This window comes from Tamandua tetradactyla, chromosome 17 (genome assembly GCF_023851605.1).
Source record: "Tamandua tetradactyla isolate mTamTet1 chromosome 17, mTamTet1.pri, whole genome shotgun sequence".
NCBI classification, from domain to species: Eukaryota; Metazoa; Chordata; class Mammalia; order Pilosa; family Myrmecophagidae; genus Tamandua; species Tamandua tetradactyla.
The window spans coordinates 39,725,559-39,746,169 of NC_135343.1; the positions used below are offsets into that span (position 1 = coordinate 39,725,559).

General features: G+C 46.3%; 1 protein-coding gene across 3 annotated transcripts in view; it reads left to right on the forward strand.

The window, feature by feature from the left end:
- Positions 1-7,847: 7,847 nt before the first annotated feature.
- The window catches only part of MEIS1 (Meis homeobox 1), a 152,182-nt gene continuing 139,418 nt past the window's right edge, over positions 7,848-20,611 (forward strand). Inside the window, exons 1-8 of one of the 3 annotated variants that reach the window (XM_077134408.1) lie at positions 7,848-8,025; positions 8,650-8,820; positions 9,221-10,112; positions 11,986-12,212; positions 14,022-14,163; positions 14,673-14,723; positions 15,511-15,561; positions 16,923-17,069. In XM_077134408.1, the coding sequence (XP_076990523.1) occupies positions 10,101-10,112; positions 11,986-12,212; positions 14,022-14,163; positions 14,673-14,723; positions 15,511-15,561; positions 16,923-17,069 (630 nt within the window). In that variant the 5' untranslated portion in view covers positions 7,848-8,025; positions 8,650-8,820; positions 9,221-10,100. Of the gene's footprint in view, positions 8,026-8,649; positions 8,821-9,096; positions 10,113-11,985; positions 12,213-14,021; positions 14,164-14,672; positions 14,724-15,510; positions 15,562-16,922; positions 17,070-20,611 lie in introns of those variants that run through there. The other 2 variants (XM_077134409.1, XM_077134410.1) reach the window with 2 other exon arrangements.

Sequence of the window (20,611 nt, forward strand, 5' to 3'; positions counted from 1 at the left end):
TTCTGGTAGAGCAGTCACCCCACCCTACTTGTGAGGTGACCTTTCCCTGAGCAGAACGGTCACTTCTGGGATGGCCTAAGGGACAACTTGAAAGAGGGTTGTGCTGGTTGCCTCTGATCTCAGCCCCCACCCCATCACACACACATTTTCTTTCCTTTTCTTTTTCTCACCGCTTCCCCACTCCCCTCCCCCAGCCCTCAAGGGAATTGTTTGCGATGGAACAAGATAGATGTTCAAATAGCTCTTCGGAACTGTTTAGATACGTCAATATGCATTTATGCAAACCTCTCTGATAAGGCTCCCTCCAAAGCAGAAAGCAACACTCTGGAATAAAGAGCGCGTTTCCCTTCCCCTTCCCGGGAAGGCTGTTTTACTGTCTCCTGTTGGTGGACAGGACTCAATCAGATTCCATCTCTCTCTGTTTCTCTCTATTTCTGCCTCGCTTTCTCCCCCTCTTTTCCTGTTACTGTGTCTTTCCCTCCCTCTCCTGTCTGCTCTCCCCGCATCACTCCCTCACGCCCTCTCCCTCCACCCCGCCCCCACGCAGCCGCCTCTCCTCCCCCGGGGCTCAGCTCGCCGCCTCCCTGCGAGGAGTGAGCGCGGCCCCCGGCGGCGCTGCGGGAGAGGCCACACGGCCCGCGCCTGGGTCGCGCGGCCGGACAACCGCAGGAGGAGCCGCCTCAATCTCACACGATCCTCCTGCGGCTTCTAATCTCATTAGCGCACCTGAAATAATAATCTCAGCCACAAATGCGCGCTTGTGCCAGCCCCTCCGAGGGGACCGCGGCGGCCGCAGGGGACACTCGGGAGGCGGGGTCTCCAAGGGCTGCAGCATCCCGAGCGGCCTCGCAGAATTCTCTTTAAGTCCGAGGAGGAAAGGGAAATGGGCTCCACGCGGGGGCCCGCGACGGCGCCCCCAGGGAAGAGCCGTCCCGGAACAGTGGCGGGAAGCTTCCAGAATTAGGCCAAAAGGCGGGGACGGGGTGGGCCAGAGTCCCCAGGACCGGGTGGGGGGAAAGCAGCCCCGCGGCTCTCAGCGCGAAATCGCGGGAGGCAGCGGCCGGTGCGTCCTGGTAGCCGCGCCCCCGTCGGCGATTTCCCGCGCTCCCGGCCGACCACCACCGCTGCCCAGGCCCGATCTCTCTCCGGCAGATGCTGAGGTGATCCCCAAAGAGGAGAAAGGCTGGCATCAAAAATGGCGAGGGAGGGGACATGGGCAGGAAAGAAAACCACTCCATTCTTTCCTCTAACAAGACTCCACGGACCCCGGGGAGCACATTTCCCCAAACCGCCTCCCCTCCTCCGAGCCAGGTATGAGGAAATCCGCGGCTCCCACCGCCCCAAAGGTATCCTGCCCGGACCGCCACCTGACCCAAGGAGTCGGTGCCCCCCGGGGGTCGGAAGGGGAGCGGGCTCCGAGCGCCAAGCGCGCCCCCCTCCCCCACCCCCGGCCGGGCTGCGGGGCGCCAGGGGGACTGGAGGCCGCGACCGGCGCAGGCGACCGGGCAGTCCTGCCGCGGGCCAGGGCTAAATGCTTCTGTGGTGAGGGGTCCCCATGCGACAAAGTACCGGAAGTCGCCGCCGAACTACCAGGAAGATTTTTTGTGAGATGTGGAGAAGGGGCTACTCGCTGGGCTGCGTGCTCAACCACCAAACGATTTGTTTGGGTTATATGTCGACAACTCCCTCTCATTAGTTATAAGTTTTCAAATTGATCCTTTCTTGCATACATCGCCTCGAAAAATTATGATTCTTTAGCAAGCGTAACTATAGTATGACGAATAAAAAAAAAGATAGGGAAAGGTGACATTTAGTTTTCATTTTTAAATAAAGACACAGAAAAGTACATTTCCAGTTGTTTCCAAATGAATAACTACTCAGCAGGCGCCCTTCAGCTTCTTGTTCTTTCCTCCTCTGTTTTTCACAATACTAGAGCACTTTCTGAGCCGCAGGAAGCCTTCGTGTTTTTCTTATTAATTAGATAACTCAATAAAATGTTAAAATATTTATTTTTGAATAATCAGTACTATTTTTGCACTAAATATGCCCCTTTATCCAGTCCAACATAGATGCTAAGCGTGACCAGTCTGGCTCCTCCTGTTGTCTCAAAGGTAAATGTTTGCATTCCATGACTAGAGCAGTTAGTTCCCTAGACCTCTCAGTGCTCCCTACCTCCACCATTAGTTTAGAATACATCAAACCTGTGTGTAGGTGTGATTAGTTTCAGGATAGAATTTTCTACATTTCCCAACTATCGTTAGCAGGGTTCTTCTAAAATTTAATTTGTAGCAATGACCCCAAACAGCCTCTCTAAAACCGTTCACAGACCAGTTGATTATGCTAAACTTTAAAAGACTCTCACCACCAACACCCACTCTGTAGAACATGTGAAACCATCCTGGGCTTTTACACTGCAATGCAAGCAATCTCACTGCTTTAAGTAGTCAATATCCATCCAGTTTCTTTGATACAACTACATTTAAGACAATATTTTAAAGACATTCTGAGGTAGGACATGCCACATCAAAATGTGTATTTTAAGCAGACCATTGAAATATGTTTATGTATCAATAAAATGTCCCCAAACCATCTCTTTTTCATTGTTAGGTTTTTATTAAAAGGCACCCTAATAACTAGTCATGAACCAGTAGGTTTTATTAAAATATGTAAGGAATTTTAATTTCAGAAAAGTAGGTGAACAGTTTAAACAGCCTGTATCAAAGTCCATTGTCTTTGCCCAAAACCAGCTTGACTTCTCTGTGTTTCACTGCCAATGAACTTTGCTTTTTTTAATCACAAAATCACTTCTCTGCGGTAGTTGTGATTACCTCAGAAACTATGTCAATTATCAAACAGAGGTAAGAAAAAAAAAAAAACTAGCCTCATGTATTTTTAAAGATAGCTTCCATAATGCCATAGCTCCATAAATGTTTTTAAACATCATATCCAAAATGTATACAGTAATTTTTTTTAATGTTTTAAGAGGACATGAAACAGCCTCTGCTACATAAAGGCATCTGCCTGTGAATTTCACCCACACTTTCTCCCACATGTGGTCTCCAAGTGAAAACACTTAAGTTTTGCTTTTTCCTTCAGGATTGCCAAGAGGGAAACTGCATTAAAATTTTCTAATTACCAATTCCATTTCCCTTCTCCTGAAAGCACTTTTCTTGATTATTGAACAATGTCATGTTACAAATTCCAATAGTTACTTTGTACATTCTGGATCATTCAGGCACTTGATACATTTAACTTGACTATCAAGGATATTCACACTCAGAGCCAAGAAACCAATATTTTTTTGCAGAGATGCTAGTTTGTTCCATCATCTTTTCTATCATTTCCCAAGTTGACTTTGTGCACACACATAAATACACAGTCGTGTTCAATGTAGGTTTTAATCCTGTGCCTTCCTTACGCAAGTGGTTGAGGTCTGCCTATACTTAACATAATGCCCTATGCTTAGATTTGAACACACGATTAGATCACAAGACCTCATTCTGTGAGTCTGAGTTGGGTCCTGTGGTCCTCTCATTACTTACCAGCACCAAATCACATCCCTGAAATAATGGACAAGAAAAAAAGTTTGTCATTGAAGCTGTAGTTTTTTCATTGTCCAGTAGACGGCACAAAAGATCAAGGCTTCAAATGCTAAACAATCCACCAGGGCTGTTTTGTTTCGTTTGAAGTATATACGAGTCTGCTGTTCATTTTAAAGTCAGCCAGCCAGCGAATGTTGTATCTGTGAAGCAGAGAAACATCTCAAAGCTTAAGATAACTCACGAACGTTTTGAAAAATAGTGATCTGAATAAGTTTTGCATAACTGCTCAAAGAAAAAGCACCACCTGATATGAATGAGTTCGGAGGAAAACGTTATTTTATTGAGAAAAGTCATTATTTTAAAGTTACCTTGAAAGACATTAAATTGAGAGAAACTACAGACATTTCATTTTTTAATTATCTTCTAATGGATAAATAAAATATTGGCAACACAAACCTTCAAGACTCCATATTGAAACTTTACATGATATGTCTATACTTTTTATCAAACTTTACCTGCAATTCAGTCCCCAAAAATTGAGGATTGTTTTTCAAATGGTCTTACATATTAAACATGTATATATATATATAATATGTAGTAAAGAAAGGGAAGCTTTTCTTCTTGAATTTTCATGAATAGCTTTTGTAGAATATTGAAGAATGAGGCCATTAGAAATATCTTAGCTGAGACTTTGCCTCTTCTAAAGCAATGTATGGCTCTGGCTAATATTTGTATTTTACTAAAAGGCTTCTATTTCTTTTTTCATCCTGCAGACACTCCTAGTGTAGAAGTAGGGGGGAGTGTAAAGTGTGGGCTAATAACTCATTTCCCAGTTAATTTTATTAAGAATTTATAGCACTGTTTAGAAAGTTTTAAGACAACCATAAATTTTATTAGGAATATTTTATTAAGCCCTCCATTTAATTAATAAAAGACCTCTATAACTTCTGAAAATGTCAGAGCTAGTAATTATGTTAACCAGTGTAGTTTTTTCCCCTCTAGAGACCAAAGCGTTTTAATGACTTGAAATAGAAAAGTAGTAAGGAAAGTGCCCCCGCCCTCCCCCCATTTTTTTTACAAAACTGTTGCATTATCCAGTCAGAATATAGTTACTTAAGTATTTTCCCGGGGATAGCTGGAGAGCCCCAGTTGACCTCTCATTGACTTCTGAACTGGACCCAGACATTCTTTGTTTTCTGAAGCAAAATGCAGTAAACAAATCTCCAAACTCCTTATAGCCTGGATTGCTTTGGACTCTTGATTAACGTCGTCCCTAATCCCCTCCGTTAACCCCCTTTCATATCACCTAACCAGGTTTCTCCCTTTAATAGACCTCTAAATAGTTTATTTCACTTTTCTCACAGCCATTCATTAGCTTTGACTTGATACCTTCCTCATATCTCATCCAGCTCTTATCTCCTACATTCCTCTATTATCTCTTCTAGATTTAGAATCTATTTTCTTTAAACTGTCTTTCCCTTCTCTTTTTTCTTTCTTTCTTTTTTTTTTTTTTTGAAATGCAAATGCTAATGGGGGGTGAAATGCAGAGGATGAGTGTTGTTGAAGTACAAGCCCCAAGCCTCCACACCAGAGGACAACCTAAAATGCAATCACAACATTTTAACAGGCATCTTAAAGTTAGGTGGCAGATGATAAACTCTTATCATTCTGTGAACACAGCTGCCAAACTCGATTGATTAACAGGCTTTTGTTTATTCTGGGCTGGCAAATACACACACACATTTTACTTAAGAGGTGACTCTTTCATTTCTGAGGGTTTGGGAGCTGACTCATCAGTGTGAACTTTGGGGACAAAAGCCTGATTCAGGATATAGGCCTTTCCAAAGGCACAATTCCTTATAGGCGAACAGAAAGCTACAGGGGAGTACTCCAAGAGGACTGTGCTGCAGCTTAGAGGAGCTCTGCTTGCTTTAAATGCCTCCTTACAGGATTGTAGAAACAATAAAGACCCGGGGCCCAGCCTGCGGCTTTATGGTTCCCTTTCCCTATCTTTGGGAGGGTGTTGTGAGATATGAAGTGTAATCAGAGTAGGAAGAGTTAAGGGCAGTGCCAGAACCCTTAACCAGACCAAGGTTTTGCAAAATAAAAGTGCTATTGCCCTAAAAAGTACGTATCTGAAAAAAGCTAGAATAGAATAGGCATAAATATCAGTTGTTTACGAAGACATCTAGAATTGTGTTTTTCCTTTTTCCTTTTAATGGATGATTAATTGCTGCTCTTCTAAAGGAGTTTTTTTTTTATGGCTACTATATTGTAACTGTAGATGACCTCTGCGCAATTTCTCTCAGCAAGCCCCAACTGTAATAACTGTTTGCTAATTGTAAAATCCTTATCCAGAATGAGGTTTGGGCAAACAATTTGTACTACTGTAATTACATTGTAAAATGTTTTAGTTCCTTGATTATTCAGAATTAATCTTATAAAGGCCTAGAAGTAGTTGTTAGGTTCACAATTATAAATAGAAAGAGGTGGGGGAGGGGAAGAGGAGAAAAAAGACATTTTTTTCAAAACTTAATACTAGTTTAAGCCCACAAACTCAAGCTATTCCTTTTGCTAAAGAAAATCTGTGGCTAGATAATTTATAAAGTTCATTTATAAGGTAATCTGTGGTGTATGTACAGAACAGTCTTCTTTCTGCTTTGAAATTTTTGGTTATATTTGAAAAAGAGTTACTTACCTGAACTTTCTTTTTTTCATCTCTGCTAAAACACAAAACAAAATTTGGTGGAAAGCAACAATTCAACATAAGTTCTGGTTTCAAGAAGAAAAAAAAAATCAAAACTGACCTTTTCCAAATTTGGAAACAAGGCAACAGAGTGGAGGTAACTCCAAGTGGGAGAACCTCTAGGGCTGTAAAGACCACTCTCAATCTAAGCGTATTTCGCAGTAAATTTCTCTCAGTTAAATTACACGTACACCATTTCCCTTGCAGTTCATTTAAGGATCGTAAACTTAGATGTGCCCACGGTCGGTGTCTGGTTTGAGCCCCCGGTGCTCCTACGCACTGCCGAGCTAACGCCTGGCGGGCCTGCTGCAAAGCGCGCTCACAGCCCCTGCAGGACCTCGCGAGGCGCTCAGGTGGGGGCCGCAGCCCTCCGGGATTCCGGGAAGGGATCGCAGGTAGGTCCTTTCGGTAATCAGGAAAGGGTAGTATCGCTTGGCCCAGCCGGCTCAACTTCCCGAGAATTAAACATAGAAATCGTCCTCCTGAGATGGGGAGGTTCCCTCTTGATCTGAAATTCTGACTTCAAGTTCACGTTGAGGGGTGGGGTGGGGATCAGGTGTAGGTATGAAGGCGCTGCTGCTTCACCTGGCTTCTTTGGGCTTTGACACGTCTGCCCTAAATTCCCGGGTAATATTTTGGGGATGTTTGTGCCAGAAAAACACTACACACGTAGGCAGTGAAGAAAAGTGAAAGATGCTAAAAGTTGGGTGTCTAAGACAGAAAAGGAGAGAAAAGGAAGAGAAGCAATTGATAAGGGATCCTGGGATGGGTTTTGTAAACAATCCAGGCTCTTTCAAGCACATCTGAAGGTTTTCGGTGAACGCATGAACTCTTCACGAGCACAAGTGGAGAGTGTTGTGTTGGGGGTGGGGGTGGGGGTTACTGTGCGGTGAGCAAAATCTGGGAAGGCTGCGGGGCTCGGCTTTATGACACGTACGCTCCACTGTTGGGGGGAAACCAGGCGTTGACTCGTGCGACATGTTAAAATCAGCGGATATACAACGACTAGGAAGGCTGCTTGCGCTCGGTGGAACCTGCTTCCAGACCAAATTTCTGATGCTTGCCCTGTGTTTCCTGCTCCTTGGAAGTCCACTCAATAGATACTTCAGTCCTATCGTGCGGACAGATGCAAATTCTCTTTTAATTTGAGCATTAAGAGTTATATTCAAAATATTTTAGAGCTTCTAACCTTTTCCAAACATTGAAGGGAGGCCCCTAATCTTTCTCAAAACTCTTTCCCCTACTTACACCCCTTTGGGATTAGAGTCCGATCCTCAGCTGGCGAGGTGGGAAAGGGGTGGGGACGATGGGAGTACGAGGTCAGCTGCTTTGGGGGAGTCAGCCTTTTGGCCACCGTCAGGGCGGGAATCCGGACTGGCAGTTTGCATTCCCTGCAGATCGAAGCTCCCTGCTGATCGATTATTTGATAATTGATTTTCCCCGCAGCCAATGCGAAGCTGCCCTGACGGGGGTGCCTCCTGATTGGCCGAGCCCTTCTCCACGGCTGCCTACCGAGATTTGGGTTAGCTCATTTTCTAGCAGACCGCAGGGGGAGTTTTCTGCAAGGTTTCAGCTGGAGGAAAAAAAAAAAAAATTCTGCTCCAAGCCGAGCGAGCTGCGAGCCCTGGTTGGGATGTGAGGTTTCCAGCCTGCTTGTCGAGCTGCTGCGTTTGAGCCATCTCGGCATCTCAGAGACTGGAGGGCAGAAAAATAAATACGAAAAAACACCAAACAAATGTAATAATAAAGGGCGGACTTAGAGTAGGATAAAGGGAAGGAAAAATTGCAAAGCCCAAAGAATAGGTATTTAAAGGGAGAAAGTTAAAAACAGTGGCTGGTTGAAACCACCGAGCAGTATGTAAAAGCCGTTTTCTTGTCTGAAATCTCGGCTCCCGACTTGGATTTCCTTTTCTCTGGTATCAGGAGTGGTCGCCGAACAGGAATGGGAACAAGAAGCGGAATGAAGGGAAGGAGGGCTGAGAGGAGAACGGGGTTGGGGGAACGTGGGGAGAGAGAGCTGGGGGCCTAGGGCCCCTCCAGGCCCCAGCGTGGCCGAGGTTGGACCCCCTCGGTGCCTCGAAGACAAAGGCAGCACGGCCGCAGCCGGAGCCGAGGGCGCCGGCCCCGCCGCGCCGCGCCAAGGGCGCACAGCCGCCTCGCCCGGAGCGGGTTGGAAAAAGGGCCAGGCTCCCCGCGGCTTCCCAACCCGGGCTCCGCCCGCGAGGTCTGGGCTGCTCCGAGCCTGAGGCGGGTTTCGCTTTCCGGCGATCATAAATAGGTTCGTGTTTGTAAACAGGCGCTGGGGGCACATTCCCAGCGCTCAGCTCATTGTTCCCTCCCTTTCTCTCTCACTTCATGCAGGACTCGCCGGAGCTAGGAGGTGGGGGCGTTCAGACCCCAAGTGAGAAAACGCAAGCATCTCCCTTCCTCCGCCCGGGCATCCACCGCTGACAGCAAAAACTCTAAGTGTGCAGACAACCCGAGTCATCTCCACCCCATGTTCTCAAGACTCCTTAGCGGAGCCTTTCCCAGGTTCTCGTTTTCTCTTCCTCCTACTCTTCCTCCTACTCTTCCTCGCTCCCGAATTGACTTTTCTCTATGGGATGTTTAGTTGTAAGATTCCAGCACTTTTCGCCCTCCCGCCCTGAAAAATACTGTCCAACCCAATAAATTCGAGGAAATTCATCAAGTCTATGCGCGGAGCCCTGGGCAGAATAACTCCTGCTGCTGCCTGCCGGGCGTTTATTCCCAATTTATTTCAAGATTCTGCGCTAGGGAGAGAGTGTGGTGGGGGAGGGGGAGAAAAATAGGGAAAATAAAGCCGGCGGCCGGGTGTTGCTGCCCGCGTTTGCGTGTGTGTGTGTGTGTCCTGGGTGTGTGGCTGTTTGTGCCTGGGCGTGCGATTTAATGGAGCGCCTCTCTGCCTCTCCAGTGCGGCCAGAGCTCTCATCGCGCACCCACCCCTGCCGAGGAGCCTACTTGCTGCAGCCCAATGCATTGTGTAAGACGCGACCTGTTATGGCCACCACTACTTCCGGGTTCTAGCATTCTGGTCGGAATCCACCTCTCCGCCTGTGCAACACACACTTTACACACGCACGGGGACTGCAAGCGGGCAGCATCGATCGTGGCTCCTTTAAGACAAACTCAGACAGACATTTTTTTTTTTAACCCTCCTCCTCTAATCTCCCTCCAGTGCAGCAGTTGCAAAGAAGGAGAGCGAGAGAAAGAGAGAGCGAGAGAAGAGAGAAGAGAGAAACTGATTAGGAATTAAGACTGATTCAAGGGAAGCAAGCGCTAGGGCTTTGTGCATTTGAATATTAACATTTGAGGTGTTCTGACCAGAAGAAGACAGAGCGGATGATCATTCATTCACCACGTTGACAACCTCGCCTGTGATTGACAGCCGGAGTGGCAGAAAGCCATGAGATTTGGTAGTTGGGTCTGAGGGGCGCTCTTTTTTTTTTTTTTTTATAAACTGATTTTGCGGGGAGAGAAGATCTGCCTTTTTTTTTCTGTTTTCTTTTCTTTCTTTTTTCTTTCTTTCTCTCTTTCTTTTTTTTTTTTTTTCTGTCCCCGCTGCTGTCTTGGAAACGGAGCGCTTTTATGCACAGTGACTCCGGCGCTTTGCTTCAGGTCCGGTAGACCGAAGATCTGGGACCGGTAGCTCACGTTGCTGGAAACGCTAAGGGATTTTTCGTCGTGCTTTTTTTTTTTTTTTCTCCAGGGGAGTTTGCGTATTTGTTTCTTTTCACACTGGCCTTAAAGAGGATATATTAGAAGTTGAAGTAGGAAGGGAGCCAGGGAGGCCGATGGCGCAAAGGGTACGTATTAAAAAACAATTGTGGAACTCAAATGTGAGATTAAATTAAAACGTGGCTGAAAGACACTGCTAAAAAGTTTCCTTTTTTCTTTCTCTCTCTTTTGAATGAGGCTCCTAAAGCCGTGGCCTAAAGCGAGAGGATTTATTCAATGTATTTGTATACTTTATGTATGGTGCTTGTTATTGTTAATTCAAGTGATCAAGTTTTCTATAGATTTCTAGCCAGCAGCTATCTAAATAAAAATACAAATTCGGGCAATTATCTGTTTAAAAAAAAAGAAAGAAAAACAAACAGAAAGCTAGATGTCTGATGCTTTAATTTGAACGTTCATATATCAGAAGTTTAAAGCTATTTTTAAACTAAAATAAGCAGCGGGAAACTTCTGATAGTTATTGATTATGCTCATTTTTACTATTTCATCAGAAGCATCTAACTTTTTAAAACAAATAACTTTGTCACAGTACATTGGGTTTTTGTTTTGTGGTTAGAAAACATTTATGTTTTAGTTTTAATTTGCACAAATTTTTCTGCAAGGTAGTACTTTGAAAGTTTTTTTTAGCTAAATCATACTAATTGGAGACTAAGCACACAGCCACTCCCTTTTAAAATGCAATACTAATTTCCCCAATATTCTTATTTGAATGCAAATGTAGTGAGAGCAAAGTGAGACAATGACAATTCAACTGAGGTAGTTTCTTTTAAAAAGGGGTGGAGGTCTACAAAAAGCCTCCCTTGCATAATTTGTGTACCGGCCCTCAAAGCCCTGTTTGCAAAAGAAAGTTACTAGGCTGACACATTTTTCTTTACTCCTTTGGTTCAGGCAAATGTCAATGTTCTTCTAAACTCTTTTCACACCTCTGCCTTCAAGGAGATGAAAGTGGCAATTCCTCTTCTCTTTGAAAATCATTTCACTCGCAGCATCTCCAAATCTTGGGATGAGAATTTGCCGGGAATGAAGTAATTAGAAAATCTAAATAATTACTAAATTTTACATTTTAAAAATGACAATATCAAAGTAGTTTTTTTTTTCTGAAAGAGGAAGATAGGGGTTTGTATGTGTGTTTGCTTTTGAATTTGCTTTAAACCTCGTGAGTAACACTTACCTTATTTGTCTTAGAGTCTGAGGAGAAAGTTCATAAGAGAAAGAAATTGAATAATTAACTGTTTTAACTATAGATTTTCTTTAACTTTTGGGGGAAATTGCCCAATTTTAAATTCAGCTCTAATGTATAGGAAAAGCTATCCTTTGAGTTTCACTTATATGGGAGACAGTTAGTTTTGTATAATTTAGCAGAGTATGTCTTTGAAAGTAAAAGAAATGCAGTATCTTTCAGAACTGCCTAACCTCTCCGTGGCAGAGGAATAAAATGAGAAGCATGTCTGAATTCACGTGTTTGGTCGCTGTTCCCATCATAACTTTTTTTTTTTTTTTTAATTCCTCCTGATGTGAAGGCACTGTGAAACTAGGCGGGTTTGTTGCACTGTCCTGGCATGTTTTATTATTGTGATTTTGAATTTCCTTTTCTATAGACATGCATATTTTACCTTCCACCCTCTGGGAGAATGCCTCTCTTTCTTTCTTCCTTTCTTCCTTCCTTCATTTGCCAAAGGACCCTGAGTTTCTAAACTAGTTGATAAGGATATAAGTTAGGGCAAGACCATTGATCCCACCCATGTCTCATGGAGACTCCTAGAAATTTTACTTAAGAAATTATTTTTGAAATAAGAAATTTGAACTTTGGAGATGCAAGGCCACCAAATTCCGGGTTAAAGGATCAAGCTGGACTGACATTACATGAGCTCCGAGCTCTGCCATCCCCCCGTTTGCTCCCTGGCCTTCTGAACCTTGTTTCTCTCCTTGTTTGTCATGCAGTACGACGATCTACCCCATTACGGGGGTATGGATGGAGTAGGCATTCCCTCCACAATGTATGGGGACCCGCATGCTGCCAGGTCCATGCAGCCAGTCCACCACCTGAACCACGGGCCTCCTCTGCACTCGCATCAGTACCCGCACACAGCTCACACCAACGCCATGGCCCCCAGCATGGGTTCCTCCGTCAATGACGCTTTAAAGAGAGATAAAGATGCCATTTATGGGTAGGTACAATGGGTAGGAGGTTAAGTAGTTGAGACACGCGATGCTTCCCTTATTTCTCTGTGCCGTTGGTAAGAGGAAAGCCAGAGCTCTCTAGATTGGAGGTACATTTTGGGACTTTTCATTCGCATTGCAAGGAGAACTTGGGGAAGCAGCCAGCTATCCCCGATGCCCTCCATCTTCACACACGCTCCGCGTCCGCCCAGCGCCGGGCTCCGCTGCGGCCGAGCCCTTAAAGGCGTCTCCGTGCGGGAGAAGTTGCCTAAATGTCCCTCGGCCCCTATCAGACCCCGGTTTGAGAGTTCAGCGGGTTGGAGTCCTCACTCACTGTTCGGGAATGGGATAGCGTTCGGACTTTCTAAATGTAGGCGCCTTTGTGTTGGAACGAAAGTTTTCGTTTAGGGACAATCATTTAAACCAATGATCGTTCTGACTTGCTAAGTTTACACAACAACCGCATGATCGCTCTGCCACCGCACAATAAAATCAAGAGAGGACAGCTGCAGGTCAGGGAAGGGAGGGGGGTTGCATTTAGGGTGTTTGACCACTGATTTCAAGGAGAGGGCTTCCCTCCGAATTGTCACAGACATTAAGAAGCCCCCAACCATTTTAGTATTTTGTGTTCAAAGGCGAAACCTGCAGGATTTAGACAAGAATGAGGGGTGCTCTCGGGCCGGAGGTTGTTTTCTGGCCGCGGTTTACACCGTGTTCTCCTAGGCCATTCGATTAGACCCTGGACCTCTCTCCTTGGCCAGCAAGAACCTTTGAGAGTCACTTGTGCCTACTGTGTGCTGATGAATTTGGGGACTTCTTTTCACTTTGCAACGACTTCTATTTCTATTTATTTTTCATCTTCTTTTTAAAAAAACATAACACTGACTTTCCTGGGCTGAAAGTCCTTCTGCTTTATTTTCTAGTCCCTTGTGTGATGGGCTTGTTTAAATCCCAGTGTTAACTGCAAATGGTTTAGGCTCCAGGACAGAACATTTGAGGAAGCTTTGGAAAGGACCCCAAACTGTTAAATTCTCAGCTGGGCTTGAGCGCTAATAAAAGACTTGAGACAGTTCCTTGGGCATTAGAAGAAGCTTTTTTTTTTTTTTAATGGGCTGAGATAAGCAACATCTAGGTCCCTCGCAGTACCAGCTGCTTCGTCTCTGCAGAGACAAAATGAAAGGCATTTGCAGGAACTTTCTTTTAAGGAAGTTCAGGTCATCGGCTAGGGGAGCAGAGTGTGCCGGGAGTGGAGGAGGAGAAGCCCTGTTCTCTGAGGGCTGGGGAATCGGAATCAGTAGGTGCAGTCCCCTGACAGTCGCTCCCGCAGCCTCTGAGGTCCTTTCCACAAGTTAGCTGAGCTCCTGCCACGGAGATCCCCGAGCTTGGGCTTTTTGAGGTCGCCTTCTAGTAACCTACTTGAACCAGCTTTCCCAACCCCTATCCCCGCGCCTTTCCCCTCCACCAGATCCTGGAGTGGAGTGGAGGGACAAGGGTTTGTGGGGGTGGGAAACTTAATTCAAAATGGCTGCTGGAACCGCTTGGGTTTTCTTCTTAGCAAATGTTACCAATTTCTCCGGCCAGATATGCTGAACCGATCCTCAGATACTGTCCATGGCTCAGGGCCTCCGACTTCAGGGCCCTAGGAAGAAGGGGAGGTGAGCAGTCACCAGGGTGGGGGTAGGGGGAGGGAAAAAGTAGATGACAAAACGAGGGAGGGGGTCTCTGCCTTGAGTTCCTCCGGCTGTTTTCTCGGGCGCCTTTTTCACTGACTCGGGACTAACCATTGTGTTGTTTGTGACTGTTGTATTTTCTTGCAGACACCCCCTCTTCCCTCTCTTAGCACTGATTTTTGAGAAATGTGAATTAGCTACTTGTACCCCCCGAGAGCCGGGGGTGGCGGGCGGGGACGTCTGCTCGTCAGAGTCATTCAATGAAGATATAGCCGTGTTCGCCAAACAGGTCAGCAAAATAAATGTTAAAAAAAAAAAGAGACAAAAAAAAAAAAAAGACACACCACCCCCCAACGAGCACATTTTCAAAAGCGAATATTCCACCACAAACCATGCTTATTTCATCTACCCTGAGATTTTCCTGCGATGTGAGTGTGTTTGCAGATAACTTAAAATCACCAACATCCATACCGCTCACCCTCCATAACCTAACGCAGAAAGCTCACTCTATAAAATAAAATCGCTTAGTGGCTGCTTTGGACTTGGCGAGCTGAGCAGCGTCCTAGAGAAACATAGTTGCTACTAAAAGTAAGCCTGAGCTCTGGGGGGCATTTTCGATTTATTTGATTCTCATTGAAGTGTTTCTGCTCGGGACGAACTCGCTGTCACCGAGTCCGTCCCGGAGGTTATATTCTACCCCGGCAGAATATTGAGGTGAGAAACTACGAAGGCGACCAGATTTCAAATTTTTCTCTCTCCCCCACCCCCTTCTTCCCTCTCCTTTTCACTTGCATTTAGATTCGCGCAGAAAAACCTCTATTTTCTTCTAATCCTGAACTGGATAACTTGGTAAGAGCGGATCCCTTCCTCCTTCCCCCTCCCCCCACTCCATTTCCCACCCAGTGCCCCCAGTTTTGCTTTGAGAGCCCGGAGATTTCCAGGCAGGTCTTCCCATAGCTGCAAGTCGGCGGCAAATGTTTTCGTCCATGGACAAGTGGTCGGGGGACTATATCCCAGGGAAATAAATTCATCTGGAGAGGGGCTGGAGGAACCCGCGCAGGGAAACGCAAGCTTTTGTTTTTTTATGACAGCCTGACTGCGCAACTCTAATCAGCGCGGGGATTTATCTCTGGGCCTGTCAGCGTGTGTGCTTAAACTTTGCGGATTTCCCAGCCCTCAGAGTCCCGTCACGAGGGCAGCGACTGGGCAAGAGCCCCCAAACAACTAATTTGCCTGAAAGGTGTGCAGGGGGACAGCAGAACGTTTTCGATGTGAAAGGTCACAATTTAGGACTATTTGGAATATTTTCGGTCCACTTTTTCCAAGGAAAAATCTAGTCTAGGGACATGGCCCTGGTGGGGTTGGAGGAGGTGGGGGTAGCTGAGAGAGGGGAGAGTCATGGGGGAGGAGAGTGTTTATGATCCCCACTTAGATGCTTTGTTGTTGTTTTAGCTATTTTTTCTGTTAAGAAATATAAACCTCTAGATGGTACCCAGTCGCTGCTATTAAGTTTTAGTGTTATTGCCATAAATCAAAATAACTCTGTTTATTGGGGGAAGGGGGGCAGGCCAGAGATGTGACAGCCAATTTTCTGCAAACCAGGAATGGGGTGCTCATTCATTTTGTATCTTTGCAGATGATTCAAGCCATACAAGTATTAAGGTTTCATCTGCTGGAATTAGAGAAGGTAATTTCTCCACCGGGTTTTCCTATTGATTCCTTTTACCCCCAAATACACACTGGGGAAGTGGGGAAGGGATTCAGAACGGCTGAAGTTCGGGCTTCTGGGACATTTGCATAAATGTCTTTCTTTCTGGTAATTAGTGTCAAGGCCAATCTTAGAGTCCATTTCTCTTTGCAGTTTAATTACAATTTCAGCCACTAAAATTGGGAATACAAATGCCCTCGCCTTGTATTTTTTAATACCTTGTTGGCTCTGTGTAAATAGTTGCAATTCTATGCATCCCAGTTGATGTTTAGATTACTGTTGGGAGTTATGCCTCTGGTCTCTTCTTTTTCCTCCTCTTCTTTGCTACCTCTGAGAAGGAAAAAAGTTTTGTTTAGTTTTGTTGAGTTTCTGGAAGACAGTCTGAGCAGCACAGGTCAGACACAGAGGAGAGGTGGAGGGGAAGGAGGAGGAGTAGGCAGGGAGTCTGGAGGAGGTGGTGGGGAAGACACATTAAATGTTTTGCAGAGACAAAGCAGAGCTGATAGTTGTGTCAATTTCTTGAATCTGTGAATCCTGCAAACACCCCTTCTTCACACTCAAGAAAGGATGTGGATAACATGATTTTGCTAGCTGTTCTATAAATCTCTGCAATAAAAACTTAATGCATTGTAATTCAAACTAACATTAAATTGCAAGCACACTGGGGTTTCTTGAGAATTTTTGCATGTCAGTGGTGCCTGGGGCCTGTAAGAGACTTCGCCACTTACACTTAAATATTTTGAGGCAGTCTTTTTCTTTTCTTAAAAAAAAAATCAATTTGATAAGTTTTTGTGGCTGTAGGCTTTTTCATATCATAAGTGCTGGCAATTTGATTTTCATCTATGCCCCTTATGGATAGGAACCCCAATTAAAGTGTTATTGAGACTTGGATATTCATACATGTATCTTATACCGTGTCCTATACCACCATACTGATCCTTTGGAGATTATGTATATATATATATAATCTTTCCTTAGACATATTGGGAAAGGATTTATGATAAAGTAACTGAATTAAATTAGTTTACCTTAAATGTCACCCACGCAAGTCACCTCTCTAATGACCACAGCCCCAGGAGCAGATGAATTTAACACGGGTGTTGAATATGTTGTAGCCTGTGAATCATCTTGTCACTGTCAATTTTCTGGGATATCTCTATTTTGCAAGAAAAGAAAGTTATTCCTAATTCTAGATGCGTCTGGGGGTCTCTGGAGGACAATTGCCCTGTGTTTCCCCTATTTGGAAGTTTGGATCTCACAAGGGGGGTGGACTTCACTTGTCAATGTCATTTATGCAATCCTGATTATATTTCCATTTTTTTATTTCTGTCATAATGTAGGTACACGAATTATGTGACAATTTCTGCCACCGGTATATTAGCTGTTTGAAAGGGAAAATGCCTATCGATTTGGTGATAGACGATAGAGAAGGAGGATCAAAATCAGACAGTGAAGATATAACAAGATCAGCAAATCTAACCGACCAGGTATGTGCTTTTCAATCTTCAACATCTCTGCAAAAAAAAAAATCTGTATGCATATTGCTTGCTGGGTCACTACCACCTTCTTTTATTATTTGCATATGATTAAGTCCCTTTTAGATACATTTCCATCGAAATGAAAATTTTTGAATAATGTGGCTATTATTGCTTCATTAAGGCTGGCTCTGGGATTCGACCTGGAGAGATGAGCTTATAAAAGCTTTGCCTGCAAACTTGACCTGTTTCTTGTCGCTTTTAATTTTTGTCTTTATTTTATTTACCCTCTATAATAATGGGAGTGTTAACTGCCAGTGACCGCCTCTGATTGTAGGGCTTTGTTCGGGAGTGTTTCTTCTTCTTCCTCCTCCTCTATGTGGAAGAAAAGAGAAAGTGTAGGGTCTGCATATTTCTTATTTTATTAGGAATAAATCCAAGTTAGGTGGTCTAAAAGAGACAGTGAGGGTTTGAAACCTAGCAAATGCTGGCTATTTTCTCCTTGTCTATACGCTTCATTAGCCTGTCTTGTCAGTTTTCCTCGGCCGAACGCTTCTAGACCTCACTGAACATTGCTTTGTGCAGTCCTTGCTGCAAGCTCGCCCATTTTATTGTACTTAATAGAAAAAATAAGACCAGGCCGAGGTTATAAAAACAGATAAATATGGACTTTTCTCTTCCTTTCCACTCATCCTGCAGCTGGTATGTGCTCTGGGCCTGCTGGGTTGGCAGCTTTTGGAAGTGTCAGTGTCAGGGGCACCCCTTCGGCTCCCTCCGTGTGGCGGGTGGAGGACCTCTTTGCCGCCTTGGCTCTCTCCTATGGGCTCTCTGCTAGCTGTGCCCCCTCCTCTCCTGTCCTTCCTCCAGGCCCTTCTGCTGCTGCATTGCTAAGTGGGGATGACTTTTATTTGGAGTTGCTGGGGAGAGGGGATTTCCCTCCCTCACCTCAACACCTCTCTTTGGTCTCCTGTGGCTGTGTCTCTAGATTTAGCCAAAGGAGTTGCAAAAAGGCAACGAAAGTAAAAACGTGAAGAATAGGTGAGATGAAACAGGGCCCAGGACAGGTCTCCGTTGCAAACTGTTGCAACACTTTGGGTTGCCGGTCTCCTCCACCCCCATAAACAAGTGAAGGTCCAAAGTTGTTTCTCTTTCTGACTTGGCACGTGAGTCTGGTCTTGGAGGAGCTATCAGCCTGCCTTTGTTAAGTCAAAGGCCAGCCAATCCCGCAGAGTTTTCCCTTGCAAGATCTGTGTTGGCCAGCGGCTACTTTGCCGAGTCCTTCCTGGAGCGCCGACACGTCCGTCTTGCTGGTCATCTTTAAGTTTTATTTTCTCAGTATCACCCCCCTTAAAATAAATCCTTAGTTTGGGTATCTCTGGGAGACCTCGCGACAGAGGCTGAATTCCTACTTTCCCCAAGAGGAGTGTGGACAAGGAGTGTGAGTTTTGAAAGCGCCAACACTCCGGGGCTTCACTATTATCTGGCGAGTTGGAAACTTTTGACAGTGTAAACGAGCGCACAGAAAAGACAGCCTGCCCAATCCCTGCGCGGCCCAGCCGAGGTGGGAAAGCAGCAGGCAGCTCCCGGCCGGGCCAGGGCCCCGGCCCCGGGAGCAGCCCGGCCTCCCGCAGGGTTCAGTCGGCCAGCCCTCGCCCGGGAGCTGTTAAATGCAGATTCAGCCGGGGAACCCTCAGGTAGCTGCTGTTGAATAAAAATTGTAATCCAACAAGCCTAACTAGAAAATGGGATTCTAAAGCTCCGGAGTGCTGGGTACATAAAGCTATTTGAGCAAATTACAAGAATCGCTTAGGGGCATGAATGAAATCAACACTTTAATTGCCTCCAAAATGAAGATTTATACCCCATTTTCTCAAGGAATCATTATTTTATTAAAGTCAAAGATAAAAGACCAAAGTTATGGGGCTTTTTTTGGGGGGGGGCGAGGAATAGATACAAAATTGATAAAAATCTCATTGAGCTCTCCCAATATACTCTCCGTAAACTTCGTTACCAATTGCCCAAATTTGAGATCTGCAAAGATGGGTATGCAATGTACAAAATCGCATTTTATTCTCCTCCCCACCTATAAAATGAGAAGCTTTTTGCGTGTACTTCCTGGCCCCCGCCCTTTAAGAGTGGGCTTCGCAGCTTTGGGAGCTCCACGGCTTGTAAACTCGTGGCGCTGCTGGCCTAGGCGCGTGGGCGCGCTCGCGTGATCCGGCGGGCTCACCCAAGTCTCAATTGGTCAGAAATCAGAAAACCCAAACCTGCTTTTTCTTATTGTTTGGCTCCCGGAAGCCGGGAGCGAGTGTGCCTGTGCCCTCTAAAGAGAAGGGCGCGCAGAGCGTGCGGGGCGCCCGCAGGACTGTGTCCGCAAAGCGCACACGACCTGTGAAGCGGGGTGGGCTCTTCTGCCCTGGGGAGGTGGAGAGCCAGGGACCAGGCGCCAGGGCCGCCCTAGGGCGTCAGCTACCCACCCTCGGGGTCTCTGTAAAAAATAAAGAACATCCTCCACCTGTCTGTAAATGCGGCCTGATCAGTTTGAGCCTGGACAGAGGGTGCGCTCCAAGAAGAGTTCGCTTAAGGTGTGGAGCGAGCGTCCGGCCTCGTTAGCTCATTAACCCCTCTGTCTCTAGGGCCTGCTAGAGGCACGTTTATTTTACTTTACTTTTTTTTTTTTTAACCCTTGGAGCGTGCATAGGCTGCCACCCACGCCGGTTACGAGGATCGACGACTTTGATACCAGCCAATTTCGGCGGAAATTCACTTGGCCTTGCAGTGCCTTTTGGGGGGGGGGGGAGTGGGGGGGGCGTATCAGATTATGACTCTACTGGAAGCCACATTCCGGGTCCCCGCTCCCCATCCCAGCCCTTCGGTCTTGGAGGCCGCCGGGAGGTAGCGCGGCCCGAGAACCACCTCCGGCGTGCTCGGGCCTCCCGGGCGCCCTCTCGCGACGCCCGTGCGCCCCTCCCGGCACTGTCTCTCCGACAGCCTGGGCTGGGTTAGCAAGACGTGCAGGGGCTTCCCGGCCTCGGGGTGGGGTACAGGCCGGTTGTGGTCCGGAGCGGGCGGAGAAGAGGACTGGGGACCAAGGCGTCGAGGAGAGCGTTGGGCCTGGCTGACGATGGCGAAGAACGCGGGTCCGAAGGGAGGCGAGCCGAGGGTTTGGGGGACGCAGGGTGAAGTTGCAGATGCCGGGAAGAGCTGGGCTAGAACGAGTCTGGCCGCCCGGCCGCTAGACTTTAGGCCTTAGGCCGCGCTCCAGCGAGGAGCCGTCGAGTGAAGCCTGCCTTCTTACAGGCCACTGCTTGGATCTGCGCATTTTCCAATCCGGGAAAGAGTAGGGGAGAGTTAAGAGAGGAGCAAGTGTTTCCGGGCCCCCAAGTTCCCTTCCCGGTGTGGCCACACCTGTCCGTAGAGAGCGGAGACTAACTGTGCCTGTGCTCAGCCACCAGTGCCCGCCCGTATTCTCTGAACAGCGGGAGGCAAAGAGTCCCTTTGGATTACGGTTCTTACTCAACTGCAACTCTCCGGGGGGGGTCCTCGGCTGAATC